This window comes from Ambystoma mexicanum, chromosome 8 (assembly GCF_040938575.1).
Source record: "Ambystoma mexicanum isolate Mex_15411 chromosome 8, UKY_AmexF1_1, whole genome shotgun sequence".
Taxonomy (NCBI): domain Eukaryota; kingdom Metazoa; phylum Chordata; class Amphibia; order Caudata; family Ambystomatidae; genus Ambystoma; species Ambystoma mexicanum.
The window spans coordinates 1,009,943,080-1,009,961,144 of NC_090929.1; the positions used below are offsets into that span (position 1 = coordinate 1,009,943,080).

General features: G+C 45.1%; 1 protein-coding gene across 8 annotated transcripts in view; it reads right to left on the reverse strand.

The window, feature by feature from the left end:
* Nucleotides 1–18,065, reverse strand: part of TMEM269 (transmembrane protein 269) — a 544,348-nt gene that overhangs the window by 197,447 nt on the left and 328,836 nt on the right. For all 8 annotated transcript variants that reach the window (XR_011268653.1, XM_069610934.1, XM_069610937.1 and 5 more), the window contains one exon: nucleotides 6,943–7,040. Coding sequence is in view for 7 of the 8 variants with exons in the window: in XM_069610934.1 (XP_069467035.1) it covers nucleotides 6,943–7,040 (98 nt within the window). In the remaining variant the exon portion in view is untranslated. The remainder of the gene's footprint in view (nucleotides 1–6,942; nucleotides 7,041–18,065) is intronic.

The following is an 18,065-nucleotide window of genomic DNA, read 5'->3' on the forward strand; positions in this document are numbered from 1 at the left end:
CGTGAGGTGATCTCGATCGAGAGCGCCCAGAGGACACCGAGTCGGACCGTTCTTTTTGTGCCTCTTTCTGGGAAGTCGACGTCGTCGAGGTCCGGTTGGTCTTAGTGTGTTTAGTGTGTGTTAGGTGTGTAGCGCTTGCGTCGCCGGGGGTCTTCCCCATAGCCGCCCTGCCGGACGACCTTCCGAGGTCGGGGACCTGCGCTCGCCGGCTGTCTTTCGACGCCGTAATGCCCTCGCCGTCCGAAAGTACGGCGTCGCTGCCATCGCTGAAGGCGCCCTCCGCTGCCATGGCCTCCTGCCTGGCGTGGTGGGCCCAACGCTTTGTCGAACGGTCCTTAAGTGTCTTAGGTTTAAACCTACTACACGCTCTGCAGTTCGCTTCGGGGTGATCCCTCGGCAAGCAGAGATTGCACGTGTCGTGCCTGTCGACCCAAGGGTATTTGCGATTGCACTTGGGGCAGAATTGAAAAGGGGTACCCTCCATACGCACCTTAAGGCAGCGGGCTGCTAAGTGTAGGAATATATAAAATGTAACTATATATCAAGAGTGAAGAGTATGTACCACCCCCCACTCTCCCTACTTGTAAGGGCCGAGGCCAGCGGCCTACTAGGCCCGGGCCGAGGCCAGCGGCCTTCCGAGGCCCAGATCCGTCGTGCAGCAGTCGACGGTCGATGACTTCTCCAGCCGTCGTCGAGGTTGAGGGTCGACGTTGGGGTGGGGAAGGGAATGAATAAGAATTATAATTATAATAACAGCAAAAGTATGGCTAAGGCCAGGGAACTCCGCAAGATGCTTCCGACCAGTATGGCGGAAAAAAACAATCTGAGGATCCTACACGCGTGAGGGATCTTGGGTACAGTGGACGTCACACTAGGGATAGTATTACTGGCACGCCTGTGTCGACGCCCATTTTCGACTTTCGAAAAACAAACTGTAATACTCCGCAGCTTCCACTAGATGTCGGCCTATGCACAGCATGTGATCTAAGCAGATTCCACAAGCCTCAGAAATATATATATATATATATATATATATATATATATATACTGCCATCTTATGTAACATTAATGCTCACTATGTAACATATGTATGACTCCTGACCTGTAACTAAGCTTTGTACTGTAACAAGTGCCACGCTGTCCTCGGACTGCTGTGCACTATATAAATGCGAATAAAACAAAACAAAACAGAATGTGTTTGTGGCTGACCAAGAAGCAGGCTGTTAGCTTGCGGGTGGCAGAAAACCGCACAAGCAGAGAGCCATCTGGAGATTGAGGCATTAGAGAGATCCTTGCCAGTAACAGCAGGCCCAAAGGAAACCAACAGTTGTGACGATTCGCAAAAGTCCTTGGTACAATCAACATAGCACTTGAGCCCACTCATGAAATCTACAAAGTGGAGTTGGCGTTCAGCAGGCATAGCCGGAGTGCTGAAGAAAACAGGCAGGATCAAGGGCTTGTTCAGGTGAAGAGGAAGGCACTTTAGGCAAAACCCTTGGATTGGTTTGTTTTGTAGGAGGATCTTATCCTTGTGGAACTTGAGGTAGGGTGGTCACTCACTCTTCTGATTGAGGTGATGGCCACCAAAAACCCTGTCTTCCAGGAGGCTCACTTAATGCAGGCCTTATGCTCGAACAGGGTTCCCATCAACATGCTGAGAATGACGTTCAACTGGCAAAACGGAGCAGGCTTGTGTAGAGAAAAAGTTTGAAAAAGTCCTTTCATAAACTCCTTAACGAGTCTATGTGGGAAGAAAGAGGGCATCACAGATGTGCGTGTGCAGCAGTAAATAGCAGTCAAATGAACTTGATGTACAAAAAGGGAAGGCTGCTGGTAGCCAAGAAGAGCAAGTATGGCAAAATCTGCTGAGGTAGGAAATGAAGAGCATGAACTCTGGTCGGAACACCAGACAGTAAACCTTTCCATTTTTTGTTGCAACATGAGATGGTGCAGGAGGTCCTAGCCCTGGATAGGACAGCCATTCAATCCTCGGGCAGTCCACTGTGATGAATTCTAGGGATGTAAGAACCAGGCTATGAGTTTAACAGGAGTGTTTCTCCATGTCTGGAAAATGATGTACATTTGGCTATGTAGAAACTCCCACTCATGGCAGGAGTGGAGTACACTGCCGAGGGCATTGGCCAACGAGTTGTGCATGCCAGGAAGGAGAGACAGGAACATTCCCTGGGTTAGAGCTCATATCCAGAGTGTCTGAGCCTCGGAGGATAGAACCAGAGATCTGATACATCCCTGTTTTCAGAAGTAAAACATCATAGTAGTGTTGTCGATAAACACATAATGTAATTCAAATAAACGTTAGGAATATGTCGTGAAGGTATGATGCAACTGACACTGCTGTGCTCTCCTTTCCCCATTGAAGTTCAGCGATGCCTGACTGTGCAGCGAGCAGCTCCTCCGAGGTAAGCAAAGCTCCCTGGGCGCCTGTCTGACAAGATGTATCAACTTGGGGCAGCACCTACGTCGATTGTACTTGTAGGTTGAATGTACTTATGGGCAGGATTGCCCAGGTTTGACATTATAACAAGTGACATCAAGTAAGGTGAAACTAAATCTACTGTGAACTAATTTAAAATGTACACTGTATTTTTGTTGTTGCTAGGAAATCAGTGTTACTGCAGGCTGCAGCTATGTTTGTGAGTTTGGGAGAGCAGGGACAGAACTGGCGCACTAAAATCAGTCTGGATCAGGATATTTCACCTATACCCCGGGGACATCAATTGTCTGAACCCAGAGGAGACAATAAGGCCACGTAACTCTCAATATTCAGGTCACCTCTCTGTCCCAGCCCCGACATACTAAGGAGGTGGTAAAGTATAAATTACCCACTTTCCTTCCCAGAATTCAACATGTTGGTATGGAAATTAGTAGATTTACCTTCCTGTTGATAATACCAAAAGACTGTCCTGAAGAAAGTGGCCATAACACGTTGCCGCTGAAACCGGTAGACAGTAATTGCTACAATTTATAGATATCAATTCACTTTCTATATGTGAGCAATTTCTTACCACCCTCCACTAGTTGCAGTAACAGTAAGACCTAGGAAAACGCATAGTGGAGTGTGTTTTGTCTTTTGTCTTTGATGTTGGTTTAAAACACAATCGGAGTTCTTGGAACCTGGATTTGTGCTTTTCTTTTTATACTTCGACGCACGGGGTCTACACACAATCCCTGGGTCATTAAACTCACACACAACCCAGTGGATGTCTTTACACCTTAGTATCAAAGCACCAATTTTATCTCTGGCTATTTGTCTTTTCCAACGCAAACACATAGTGGAAGAGAGTGGTTGAAGGCCATGATTTACACAAGGCTGAATGTTTTATAACATCTAGTTTTTCTTCTTATTCTGTCCCATTTTTGTAGGCGATACACCAGCGCTGCATAGGGACAGACGAGAGTTAAAAAAGAAAATTAGAATTCAATTCTATCCTTTTCTGTCCTCCTCCACAGCCTTGTCACTGCGGGTGGTAAAACCCAAAGCAGCACTTTATTTTCTTGAAAAATAACCCTGCCCTCAACCACGGTGGTTTTATCCAAAAAACAGGTCATTGGCCTGGTTTTGGAATACAGACTCGATTTGGTTTTTTCACTAAAATTATACCACAGTTGGCAATTGCCCCACATTTTCGTGTTACTCAGTTCATAAAGCAAGGGCATTTCCCTGTTAACCTAATGTTCTGCCCCCTATATTTTGTTGAATGCAGCTAAGAGCCCACATTGTTCTTGGGCATAGACGTAATTTTTATTCCCTTGGTTCCTGGTCCTACATTTCGCCGTTACTGTTTGGAGCAGAACTTTCTTCTCTGAGTTCAGAAGTAGCCCCTTCAACCTCCTCATTGGACCTAAGACTCTAAAAGGAACTATGGGAGTTGTAGACCTGGGAAAAGGCTGCAGAAAGTGAATCGGTGGTTTATTTATTTATTGGGTATTTATAATGCACCTATACACAATGTTTTTTAAAGACGCAACAAGACAAGGGGGGACAGGGATGACAGAAGCAAAATGGTCCTACTAGGCCTTGTGACATTCGGATCATGCAATTGAAGTAAAGAAGTGCGGGGAGAGGAGTGCCGGTCAGGGCGGAAGGGCCTGTGGGATAAGAGTGCCAGGAGAGGCAAGGTGGATAGTGCCAGGGGATGCAGAGTGTGCAGGGGAAAGATGGTCCACATGCTAAGGGTGAGGAACCGGGCTGGAGGGGCTCAGGAGATACATGCCCAGGCAGGCTGGTGCAGGGGGAAGGAGCCCGGAAGGGAAAGTGCAGGTTATGGGGGTGGCTAGGAGTCAGGGGCGACCAAGTGCAGGGGGGAGACTGATCGAGAAGACCCTAGTGCCCTGTAAGAATCTGAAGGAACCAGGCAGCCAGTCAAGAGGCATAGGGGAAAACTAGCAGGGGAGGGGGAGAGGGAAGAAGCAAGAGAAAAGGAGGGTCTTGAGAAGCATCCGGAACTTAAGGAGGTTTACCTCAAAGGGGGTCGGTGAGAGTTGTCAAGAGCCACTTTCATCCTCAAATGCACCTGTATATATTTATTTATAGTTTTTCTCTACTTTGTTTCTTGTTCAAGGTCATAATACAGAGAAAAGAAATAAGAAAATGTATTGAACCACCATTATGTTTAAGTGTATTTTTGATCCACAGAGTCACTGTCTTTGCCCAAAGGTTTCTTGGAGAACCCCTAAAAAAAACTCGAGGCATGCCATATCTGACCCTTAGGGTGAGTTGGCATACCGAAATTGGTATCCTGTCAGGTACAGCACTATCGCATGTATCACTCACCAATTAGGAATACTGAAAGGGGTAAAGGGTTACACAGAGATCATCTTTTTCAAGGTGGATATGCAGAAGCCTGATTGACCTTGGCCGTAAGCAAGCGTGTTCAGTGCTGAGCCGAGGCTCTATCCTACTTATCAGCACCAAATTGACTGTCATGTGTGAACAGGTCATCCAGCACCTAGGCACCAGTGTCACCAGTCCTGCTTTTCCATGAATATTTACTTGTAAATGTAGTCATCTGGAGGAGCCTCCTACTGAATGGATCTTTGCAGACCATTGAACTGGAGGTGTGGTATTCACTTTGGTACTGATAGGAAATAGCAGAGTAAGTACCTCATGAGACATGGCTTGCCCATGTCAGTGGTCTTACAATGTTTAAAAGCGTTCTGTCGCCTTCAGTACCCTGCCCAGCTCTAATGAATATAAGGTGGTTTCTTGAGGGCCTAGGTGGAATCCCCTCACATAGAGCAAAATAACTCACCAACGTGTTTTTTCGAGGCACTGGACACAGGCATGATAAGGGTCCTCTACTGAGAACTGCTTCCTTCACAGGATTCACTGCTCAAATACGGTAGTATATGGCATGCGGCAGAGGGCGGCACACACTCTATGGAAATAAATGTACATTTAGAAAAATAGAACACTGTAAAAGCCCAAGAAAGTCTTGGAAAAGGGAGACACTGTGGATATTCAACTCAACGCCAAGGACCTCTGCCTAAATGCCAGTAAGACAGAGATCCTCCTCATCGGCACTCCTACACCTTCCTTTCCTGTCACTCTCTGGCCGGCCTACCTTGGCCCTCTTCCTGCTCCCACCTGTGAGGCCAAGAACCTCTGGGTCATCTTCGACTCCACTCTTTCCTTTCCTCCACACATCTCTGGCATCTCTAAGAAGTCAAACTACCATTTGCAACTCCTCAGGGTTATTCTTCCTTTCCTCTCCTTCCCCCAGAAGCTCACTGGCTCTAGAGCTCTGGTTCTCTCTAGGCTGGACTACTGCAACAGCCTCTTTCTAAATCTGACTGCCACTACTCTCCGCCCTCTGCAACTCATCCAGAACAGGACTGCGAGACTTGTCCTTGGCCTCAAGCCCAGGGATCGTATCTCTCCAGCCCCAAAATCTCTCCATTGGCTCCCAGTGGCTGCAAGGATTCAGTTCAAGACCCTCTGCATTGTCCACAAGGCCTCCTGGGGCCTGGGTCTGCAATACCTTCAACTCTTCCTTCGGAAATACCTTCCTACTTGAGCTCTTCGCTCCTCCACCTCCAACTCACTCGGGATCAGTCGCTTCTCCAAGCAAAATGTTGGTGGTAGATCCCTTTCTTCAGCTGGGGCCTCCCTCTGGAATAGGCTCCCTGCCTCTGTGAAACTTGAGGAAAACCATCTTTGGTTCCGGAAGCACCTCAAGACCTTCCTCTTTGCTTCTGCCCTCTCTCTTCCTCTCCCCTGCTGATCTCTGTCTGTTTCTGCACTGGGCACCTTGCTACCCTCCTGGCAACCCTTGCACTTGGGCCTGTAGCTGCAACCCTACAGTCCCCTTACCTGCACTTATTAGACACCTGATGTCTGTGCTTAATTCTTGCACTTGCCACCTGCTGGTCGCGCTACCTGTTGTTTTGATCATGTGTTCAGCACTTTCCACTCCTCTCCTGTCCCTTGCACTTTCCCCCTTCCCTCTCCCCTGCACATGCACGTTCTCAATGTCACTGGGCCTAGTAAGATTGTTGGTTTGTCCTCCCTTGTACCCCTCCCTTGCCTCGTCGCACCCTGAAACACTTGTGTATGGGTGCAATATAAATAAAATATTGCATCATATCATAACCCCACCAGCTTTGGTGGGGAAAAAAGTAACTGGTTGTGACAGTTGATACACGAGTTAAGCGGGCAGAGCTAGCACAGGATACTCACATATGTATGGGGTCTACCTGCCAAACAAAGAGTTCCTAAAGTGTCATCCTGGTCAGCTATTCCCGACCTGCCTGTGGAAGCATGCTATCCCAAGCAGCTTATAAGGAGGGAAGACTGGGACAAAAAAAATTGCATTCATTATTCCAATTCCTACAATTACATTCATTATTCCAATTCCTACCAGACATTTGGACAGTTTTAAGTATTATTGTATTATGAAAAAGTAGTAAGGTTAAGCATACCCAGTGGTGAACATGCATTGAGCTGCCTTGCAACTGCACCATCAGCCAGGTCCAACAAGAATCCAACTATTAGCAACCAGCAAGCACATTGATGATGCCTAGAAGAGGAGAAGAGAACAAGAACCAATGTTCAGGACAAAGTTGGTCATTAGGGTTACATTTTGAAAATATGAACTTTTGCGACTTTTTCATTGTGGCCATATTCCAAGTTTTGGTTTTCCTTCAATCGATGTACTAATCAAAATAAAAGAACAAGCTACTTACCAACTGGTAACGTTCTTTCGACTGGATGTTCCTCCAATGTATTCCTCATCTTAGATGTATTCGTCCAGCTTTAGCTGCTTCGGAAATATTTTCTCGGCAGAGGGCGCCGTGTGTTGGTCGTCGAGTCGAAGTCCCCCGAAGGCCTCCGTTGAGGGTGACGTCATCGGGTATACAAGTAGCATGCGTGGCGCCCGTTGGCCTCAGTTCTGTTTTTCCCCTCTTGCTCTGCTGTATAGATAGTGTAGGTAGCCAGGTGTCAACCCTGCGAGAGTTGAAGTGGTAATAACACCGGAAAATCTACACAGGGGTAGGATGGGAGGGCGATGAGGAATACATTGGAGGAATTTCCAGTAGAAAGAAAGTTACCAGTTGGTAAGTAACTTGTTCTTCGAATATAACGCTGCTTTACGAAAAGCAAGCTCTTTAGAGTGGGACGCATTCAGATTATAGAATTTAGAAAAAGTGTGCACCGATGACCAAGTTGCTGCTTCACAAATAGATTTTATGGGAACACTTCTTTGAAGAGCTGTCGAAGAGGCTATGCCTCTGGTAGAATGGGCCCTCAAGCCTTCTGGTGGATCTTTGCCCACCAATCTGTAGCATTCTGAAATGCAAAGCACAATCCAACGTGATAGGGGTTGTTTTGTCACCGATTGACCAAATTTCCTTCCGGTGTAGCCAATGAAAATTTGAATATCCACTCTAAGCTCGGAGAGCCTAGAATAGCATTCTGAAATGGAAAGCACAATCCAACGTGATAGGAGTTGTTTTGTCACCGATTGACCAAATTTCCTTCCGGTGTAGCCAATGAAAATTTGAATATCCACTCTAAGCTCGGAGAGCCTAGAAATGTAAAAGCTTAGAGCTCTTCTCGGTCCAGTCTGTGCAATCTTTCCTCCTCCTTACTGGGATGAGGTGGAGGATAGAATGCAGGCAGCATAATTTGAATGAGCGTTTAACCCTCAATACAACGCTGTCCCTGTGGAACACAGTATAGGGTGCGCCAGAAGACAGTGCCTGCAATTCGTTCACTCTTCGTGCACATGTTAAAGCAAACAAGAAAATGGTTTTCAACGTTAGTAATCTTAATGGACAAGTGTGCAAGGGTTCAAAAGGGGCACACATTAAAAACATTAGAACCAGATTAAGGTCCCACACTGCGACTTGGAAAGAAGGAGGGAACACGTTGGTGAGTCCCTTTAAGAATTGTATCAAATGAATTTTAAAGTAGGAACATTCTTCCGAACAGCGCTTGAAAAGGGAAAGCGCTGCAAGATAACCTTTAATGGTCCCAACTTTGAGGCCTCTATGTGCCAAGGACAAGAGGAAAGACAACACTTCTGGGATAGAACACAGAAAAGGATCAACATTCTTTTTTCTGCACCAGTTGCAAAACTACTTCCAGAGGCAACGGTACAGAGATTTTGCTGCCGGCCTTCTTGCTGAAAGCAACACCTCCATGAGGTCATCTGGAAGGTCCCGATCCTTGTATCTCAGCCTTTCAGATACCAAGCATGACGGTTGAGAGTCCTGACCTCTGGATGGAGAACCTGGCCCTCCATTTGTGAGAGAAGGTCCTCTCTCTGAGGAAGACCTAACGCAGGGCAGATGGACATGTCTAGAAAGTCTGGGTACCACGTTCTCCTGGCCCAATCTGGGGAAATTAGGATTATGCGGTTTCCAAACCATCTCAGTCTCCTGATGACTTGAGGAATGACGGGAATCGGGGGGAACGCGTATAGTAGTGGGAAGTTCCACTCTACCACAAACGCGTCCCCTAGGGCTCCTCTTGGGGGAAATTCACTTGAGCAATACCTTTCACACTTCCGGTTTATTCTGGTCGCAAACAAGTCTACTTGAGGGGTTCCCCAAAGGGTGAAGATCTCCTGAAGGACTTTGTGAGCCAGTTCCCACGCGTGGGACACCGTACTCTGCCTGCTCAGAGTGTCCGCCGTCATATTCTCCTCCACGGCTAGATGAACTGCCGTTAAGGAGATTCCTTCTTGAATTGCCCAATACCAGAGCCGCATTGCCTCTCTGCACAGAGGTAGTGACCCTACACCTTCTCTTTTGTTTAGGTAATGCATGGCCACTGTGTTGTCCATCATTATCAGGACATTTTTGCACTTGAGAGATGGCAGAAAAGCCTTCAGCGCTAGTCTGATTGCTCTCAGCTCTAAAAGGTTGATGTGTAGTTTGGACTCCGATGGAGACCAACGACCGCTGATTGTCAGATCGTTGGCATGAGCTCCTCACCCCATGAGTGAGGCGTCCGTCACTACTGTAATCTCCGGCCATGTTGCCAAAAATGTTCTCCTTTTAGGATGTTCTCTGTGCAAGTCCACCACAGAAGATCCTGCCGAACCTTGTTCGAAATCTGAAGGAGATCCACCATTTGTCCTGAGAACTGGGACCATTGAGTCTTTAGAGCCCATTGAAGGGATCTCATCCTCAGGCGTCCTTCTGGCACTAGGAAAATGCAGGATGCCATGAGGCCAAGCAACCTCAAGAAGTCGTAGGCCTGGAGATTTGGGCATTTTGGAATATGGAAACCATCTGAAGAATGTCTTGAGCCCTCGACTTGGGAGGCAAGCTCTTTCCCAAGGATGTGTCTAATACAGCCCCTATGTACTGGAGCTGTGGGGAAGGTGTCATTTGTGACTTCTTGAAATCGAGAGAGAAGCCCAGTCTGTGGAGGTAGTGGCAGATGACTTTCAGATGATCCAGGGCTTGTTCGGCAGAAAGCGCCCTGATCAACCAATCATCCAGGTAGGGGTAGATGTGAATCCCCCCTCTCCTGAGGTGCGCTGCCACCACTACCATCAACTTGGTGAAGACCCTTGGGGCAGAGGTTAACCCGAATGGTAGGACTCGAAACTGAGTGCGAGTCGCCAACTATGAATCTCAGGTATTTTCTGCGCTTGAGAAGGATTGGCACATGAAAATAAGCATCCTAGAGGTCCAATGACACCAACCAATCCTGAAGTTGAAGGGCCTGAAGGATCGGAGAAAGAGTGACCATCTTGAACTTGTCCTTCCTGAGGAGCTTTTTACGCGGCGTACCATCCCTTGTTCTTCTCCGCTACAGGTACTGGTTCTATAGCACCTTTCTCCAGCAGAGTTAGGACTTCCTGCTGTAGGAGCGGGTCTAGAAACTTCAAAGAGTGTCTCCCTGGTGGATTGCTTTGAGGTTGCATTAGAAAAGGGAGGCATTAAACTTGGGCTATTATTTCTAGAGGCCAAACATCTGAAGTAATGGCTCGCCATTCTTGCAGATGCTGGGACAGCCTGCCTCCCACAGGTGTCTTGTGATGCAAGTCCTTAAAGTGGTTTTGTGGCGGTTGCTGCGGCCGCTGATGGTAAAGAGGCTGCAGCTGGGGCTGGCTTTGCACGTTTTCCTCGTCCACTACAAGTGGCTTTTCTCTGGCCTCTTTGACTGGCCATTCCTCTCGCCTTTCCATATGAGGCGTAGTAAAGATAGGATCGTCCCCTCCAAGATTGTCCTGATGCACAAAAAGGCTAAGGTTGCCTAATAGCAGCTCCTAAAGCTTTGGCAGCGGCTTTTGAGGTCTGCAACCTAAAAAGGGTTTCGTCATCCTTGTTGCCAAAAAGGTGAGACCCGTCAAAGGGCATGTTCAAAAGACAGTTTTGCACGTCTGGTGCGAAACCCGACTTTCGCAACCTTGCAAATCTGCGTATCACTGTGCTAGTGGCCATGGACCTGCTCACACTATCTGCAGTGTCCAATCCAGACTGAAGGGATTCCTGCATGGTCTCCTTTCCATCTCGAACGATGGCTAGGAATCCTTCCCTTTCTTCCCCTTCTGGTATGTGCTCCGCCGCCATTGCAATGCACTCCCACAGAGTGTACGAAAATTTTGCCAAGGCCCATGTGGAGATGGTCGATTTTAACGCCATGCTTTCAGCTGAAAATACCTTGCGTGCCCAAACAGCCACACGCTTGTCATCCCTATCCGGAGGGATGGAAGGGTACGCCACCTTATTTGAAGCTGTGGCTGCCTGGACCACCAGACTCTCAGGAGTAGGGTGTTTGGACAGATAGCCGGGGTCGCTACTGGAAGGGCAGTATTTTGAAGTGAGGGCCTTATTCACAGGAGGAATGGAGTCCAGGGTCTCCCAATTTTTTGGCCACCCTATTTTGTGAGGCTACATGGAAGGGTAAAATCGGATCTTTGGTGGAGCCATGATCCAATATATCAGTCAGATCATCCTGGATGAATTGAGTTGGTGGTCTAGCCCATCCTAAATAATCGAACACCTTTGTCATCAGCTGCCTGTATGAGGGACTGGCATGTTCCCCTGGTTCTGGTCTGCCGAAATCTGTCTCAGGTGAAGTGTCAATTCCACTTGCATTATGCAAGGTTTCCATCAGATCCCTCATTCTGCTTTCCTCAGAAATCAGACATTCTGGGAAATTGAAGTTAAGGATTTAAAATATTCTTTGCTTGGTAGAGGTTTATAAATTTATTCTGGAGGAGGTGTTGCAATAAAGACTGAAGGCTTTACAGTCTTTGCAGCTTTTTCTTTTGCTGTTATTTTGACAGTTTCTGGCTGAATTGGAGCCTTTGAAACATTCGGCGCCGAGGGCTTCGGGGTCGAAGTCGACAAAGGCGTTGATGGCGCTGAGGAAATAGTAGCCGTCGATGGAGCTTGCTGAGGGAATCGAGGTGTGTCGGGTTCCGGACGGCGTCGGTGACCTTGAGCGGTCGACTTGACCGATCTTTTTCCCTTGGGGTCCTGGTGGATTCCCAGTCTTTCCTCCTTTGATCACCTGGGCTCGAGGTCGTGCGAGTGTCAGAACGGTAACGCTCCCAGCCGGCTTCCAAGGAAGGCGCGGACCGAGGCTTAGCCTTTTCAAAAACCTAAATCATTTTAATTCTAAATGCTTCCCATTCTTCGGAGGCAGAATGTTTTGTGGGGCATTTCATTCTCTTGGGGGTTTCGTCTGAAGACTAGGTGGAAAGGGACTGGTGGCGTCTTTTTTTGGACTTTCGTGGAAGACGAAGAGTGGTGTGAACCTCTTCGGGACCTAGACCGATGCTTTTGCCTTTTCCGTTGAGATGTCGCCTCATGGGATCTCGACTCAACACTTGAGGATTTTCGGTCGGGTTTTCGACCTACCTGTAGTTTTCCCTTCCTCTCTCGCAAGGCCTTGCCCGTCATTGCCTGACCCTTCGTACAGGCCTCCATGTCGTGGCCTTCACCGAGGCACCACATACATTCTCGGTGTGGATCTGTGATGGACATTTTGGAACCGCAGGATTTACATTTCTTGAACCCCGAACGCGGGGTACTCGGGGTCGACGACGAGGACATCTACTCGAATATCTACTTCACAATAACTGCATCACAGAATATCGAGGCGCGCCGAGTCTCCGAAGCAACACGTACTGCAGAAAAACGGAACTGAGGCCAACGGGCACCGCGCGTGCTACTTGTATACCTGATGACGTCACCCTCGACGGAGGCCTTCGAGGGACTTCGACTCAACGACATCGACGCACAGCGCCCTCTACCGAGAAAACCTTTCCGAAGCAGCTAAAGCTGGGCGAATACATCTAAGATGAGAAATACGTTGGCAGACACAATCCATTTGAAATGTAATATTCTGGCAAGCAGGGCATACGTTGCATTTAGTAACACATTAAGTAGCTAACATGGACACTGTATTAGCTTGGTTAAATGCCTTTTTATTGGTATGAAATATATAGCTAGAATAAATCCCTGAAAAAGAAATATGGGCAAACAATGATCAAACTCAGTTACAAATTAGCAGAATTTACCTAAAATCTACACTACTGACACCAAAGTTCACAGTCAAAGCAATCAATGTGAATCCCTAAAGTGAAGCCAAGAGTCAGGGCATTAAATGTGTGTCTTACCGAGAACTACACATTAATAATGTGGCAATTCTTACGAAGTTCAGATCCCCATTCCTACAAAATAGATACCATTCTCCTCATATGATGGGACCAGAGCAGATCACAGTAGAGAAATGCAGATCATCCCAAGAGGTACAAGCCCCAATTCCATGTCGACTCTCCCTGCCATCGTGCCTCTTCTTCTGAAGTCAAGCACATTCATTGTGTTGTCTGCCAGGTTTACTTATACTCCTCTCCACCCCATCCTCAGTGGTAGATTTAAGACAAAGGGCCTGGTTGCAAGAATGAAAAGAAAGAACCCTGGGTGGGATGGTGAAGGTGATGCAAATGATATAGCAGAGAGTGGGGTGGTCTTTGGTGTGGCAATGATGCATTTCAAGTATACATGTTTAAATACATTTTAAGACTTGCAAACAATGGGGTCTGATGTGTCTAAATCCAATCTGTTTTAAGTAAGCTGCTGTGCACTGAGACTTTTGAATCATGCGACCAGTGATGCAAAGGTAGTTTTCAAGCTTTGTGATATATCTACTGAAAAAACATTGGTCAACTACCACACAACCAGTGGAAAGTAAAAAAAAAACAAAAAAAAAAACACTTAGAGTTATGTAGCTGAAAACAATATTTTGGTTTTCATTTTTAACCATATTATATGAATCACAACTGAGGAGGGGGTTAAAAAAAAAACACTTCTTTGCAGAACAAAAATGCCCCAAGAGTCCAGCGTACAGGTGTTCTGATTACGAGGGACAGGACATTATGTTTGTTTACATTATTCTGAAGATTCATGGCTTTCCACATGCATACTGCAATTGTGGTTTTTGTGAAACAGACTGTTAAAGGAGCTGGCATTAAAGTTGTGGACAAGAGCAAGGAAAAGTGAAAGCAACCCTGTTCCCTACAATCAGGGACATCTCTAGAAATCATTATCGTAACAATATCGAATATTAGACCATTTACGAGGGTATAAACACTTAATAATGCATATGTGTCAGTAAATCTAATATGTAAATCATTTCACCTTTCTGGGAAAACCATGGCTCAGAAAATACATTGCACGATTAAGCTATGACAATTCAGCTTGCATTATGTAATAACTAAATGCTCATCATTTGTATCAGTATGACAGATTTTAAAGTTTGATATATGGCCTAAGCAGCTCATGAGCAACACTATAAAATATTGAACCATCTTGTATGAATGAGACCTTCTATAGCACACAATGAAGTGAATCACTGCTAGGGGATCCCAAATTTGGCAGGAATGTATGGAACAGTAAAGGAATTTGACTAGCACCACATAATGTAGTTAAGATGGAATGTTCAGTATTTGAGCACTGATTTGAAGTTTGCACAGATTGCAGTTGGGAGCTTAGCCTTTCCCTTATTTGCTGAAAAAAGCTTGCATGCAAAACACCAAATCACATGATAAATCCACAGCGCAAAATATATGACATCTTTATACAATAGAAAGGGGTTAGACAAACAAGTATAATTAACCCTCAAATGGGTCAAGAGAGCACAACAAACAATCCACAGCTGTACAATATGTTACGTCTGCTACCCAGAACTGACAGTGGGTTATTATCTGATATGGCCAGTCAATTTGTCATTATTACTTTAGCACCCCAGAATGAAGTCTGGGGAGTCTAAGGGCCTTTTTTGTGCAAGAAAAGTGGGAACTGAGCACACGTCCTATGTATTCACACCTGAACCAAAATATACATACAATAAGTCAGTGTTCTGTACTTGTAACTTTGTACCTTTGATTAATGGATAAAGGGGGCACAGAGACAGAACATTTTTGTGAATCTCTCCAGGAAGGCTTAGTATGAGGAAAGTTCTTTTTTCCAACTTTGCCTCTCTTTAAGCCACCCTCTTCACACCTTATGCTATGCCTGCTTCATGAACACCACAAAATAGGGTTTCAGTGAAAATATAATCCCAAAAAATGAAGAATACGGAATGGAAGAGCCAAAAGAAGTTTCCTGAAAAAAATGGAACAATGACGAACACAAAACATAAAAAACGATCAAAACAAAAATAAAAGCTTTTGGCCAGTAGTAGTATGATTTGAAGCAGTGCTTGATGGTAAATGAAGGCTGTGGGAGGAATTAGGGACAGTATGATTGAGGTTATACCTAAATGGATGTAAATCGCTAAGTTCAAATGAAGGGTTAGTTACTAGGGATAGCAGATTTCTCCAATACTACTAAATCAATAATAATTAAAAGACTACTCTTTAAAACATAACTACATTTGGAAAATGTCATTTAATAAAATACATCAGTTTTACTTTCTAAATTTCGTGTTTTTTAAAATATTTTACATTTCTTGAAACGTAAAATTTGTTATTTTTACCTATTAGGTTGTTTACCTGTTCATTTACATTCTGGGTTGTTTTCCTGGGGTATTACTACATAGAACCCAATTCTGCTCTATTTATTCACTTGCATTTAATTTGGACCCTTGCAAACATGGTTTACTTCACTGTGCGAAAGATCGAGAGGGGTAATTTCATGCTAATGGGGCGGTGGGGATGACGGAAGGTCAAGACAGTGGTATAGTTTGGAAGTCTTTGAAACACCATGTTCTCGTAAGCCTGAAGTATGTTGAGAAATACAGTACAAACCTTTGGAGTTTGAACCGGTGTGGCTGAAGGTCAGTACATGAAGCCAGTAATTTGAGTGGCAAAGTTTCCTAGCCAGGTTGTATTTCTTAATAAAGTCTAGTAGGTAAGAAGGAACCTTGCTGCAGATAGCATTACGGAGGATGTATGGGATTTTGAACTTGATGCAAGAGGTGATAAGACGCCAATGGAGCCGTTTGATTGTAGGGGTGACAGGACTGTGCAGTTTCAGGTTAAATATTAGTGTAGCAGTTTATTCTAGATCGTTTGGAGATTGTCTCTTGAGTCGCCGTAAAAGGCTGACATGAAGGAGCTGGTATAGTGAACAGAATTATGTCTCTGCATGAAGATAATTGGTGAGGTGTTGGAGGACGTAGATGTTTTTTGCAAGTTTGAGATATTAACTGAAATTTTTGGTCACCGTATTAACTTGTTTTTCTACCAAGAGCTCATTATTGAAGATGATCCTGAGAGTCCTAGTTAGTAATGTAAGGTTTCGGGCAGATTCTTGATCGCTGGGCCAGAGAAAAAGGCAGCGATGTGGAATTCATGAGACTTAAAATGAGAATTTCTCATTTGTTGCCATTGATAGACAACTTATTGCATTCATTTATTTCTACAAAAGGAATAAGGCAGTCTGAAACGATTCCCCTTTGCAAGAAATTCAAGGGAGTCATGTTGATCTAATTGGGAGGCAAAATTGAAAAATCAATTCTGCATACTCGTTAAATTTGAAAGTTCAGACTGAAACTACTAATGCGGTCAGCTAGAGAGCAAATGCAAGCATTATTGAGTAGAGGAAAGTGAAGAGCCATGTTTGACCCCCACTGTCTAGAATGAGAGTGCATGAGAGGAAAGGGCCTAATTTGACCCCTTAAGTTCCGTTTCCTAGGAGGGATCTAATCTGGTCAAGGGCAAGTCCTGATACATAGAACAAAGATTAAAGGAACTATTTGAGGTGGTCAGTGACTTTTCCAGAGAGGCAGCGAGTTGCTTCTTAGTGCAGGCGGATGAGATGACCACTGTATTTGCACTATGAAGCAAATCAGTGTCTGGACAACCATGCTATATAAATAGTCAACAAATATACTAAAATAGTCACTAAAAACTAGATGTGTTGCAGGATCATAGTACACCCCTTTAAAAAGCTATCAACTTTTAAGTTACTTTTATTCCTTCCAAGTGGAAAACAATATATTGTGCACAGTGATTGGCGCAAAATATTCTGAATGAAGGCATCTTAATGATGAAGTAGAATAAGCTGTGTAATAATGGCTTGGTAGAGCACTTCAACCAAACCCCAAGAGCAACCTAAAGCAGCTGGATGAGGTAGAGGCGAATAATTGGGACAACCCACTGTTTTGGGCCCAGCTTTCTTTACGGAATACCCTGCAAGCATCCATTAGTTTCTCCCTACTTGAACTTGTATAAGGATGGGGACCTCGGGAGGCCCTAGGCTCAAGAATACTTGAACTTTACCCAATTTGTACTAGACTAGAGCAATGTTGGTCTTGGAATGATAACTGGTGAACAAACATGCTTGAAGCTCAAGATAAAAAGAGGAAGCTGTACTTTGGCCAGACCCATCTGTGAAACCTCAAGGCTGGAGACCAGGTTCTGGTGTTTCCGACATCAGTGGCCCAGTCACCTGAACTTGATCCTGTTACAGAGGTTCTGAGCAACCTTACAGAGTTGAGCGCACAGATCAGAGAAAGCCACAATAAACATTTTTATGTAAACTTGCTAAGGGCCTCGAAGGGTGCAGAGGACTAGTTGTCAACGTCCATGCAGAGGTTGCCCTAATGATGGGCCAACTTTGGCTTACACAATGATACCAGAAGGTCTTAAATCATATCCATATCTGGAAGTCTTTTCAAATAAACCAGGAATAGTACAATTAAATAAACCAGGAAGAATAAAAGACTTCATAACCACTGTGGTAGGTCAGAAGGATACAGACTCTGCGTAGACATTTCACTGGTAAATGTATTAAACAAAATGAATAAAGCCCATCTTTCCCTATACTACAGAGCTTCCCTACCTAACAAAACTAACTAAGGTGCTTGTCAGTCATCAGTGAATGTCTAGAAACAAAACTGTCTACCGTCCAACTCTAAGCCTATCTGACACTACAACTATCTTAATAACTCAAGTAAGGAGAATGTCTCCCTTCAGCTGGAATCTGTTGGTTTCCCACCAACTGCTTTTCAATAGATGATCTTTAGATAGTTTCTCGTAACTACTTTTAATATGTTTGTACATCTCATTGACTGTTGCCTTGACCTTTTATTTTGTCTCTTCTCTTGTTTTTCTCTACCAAGAGTGATT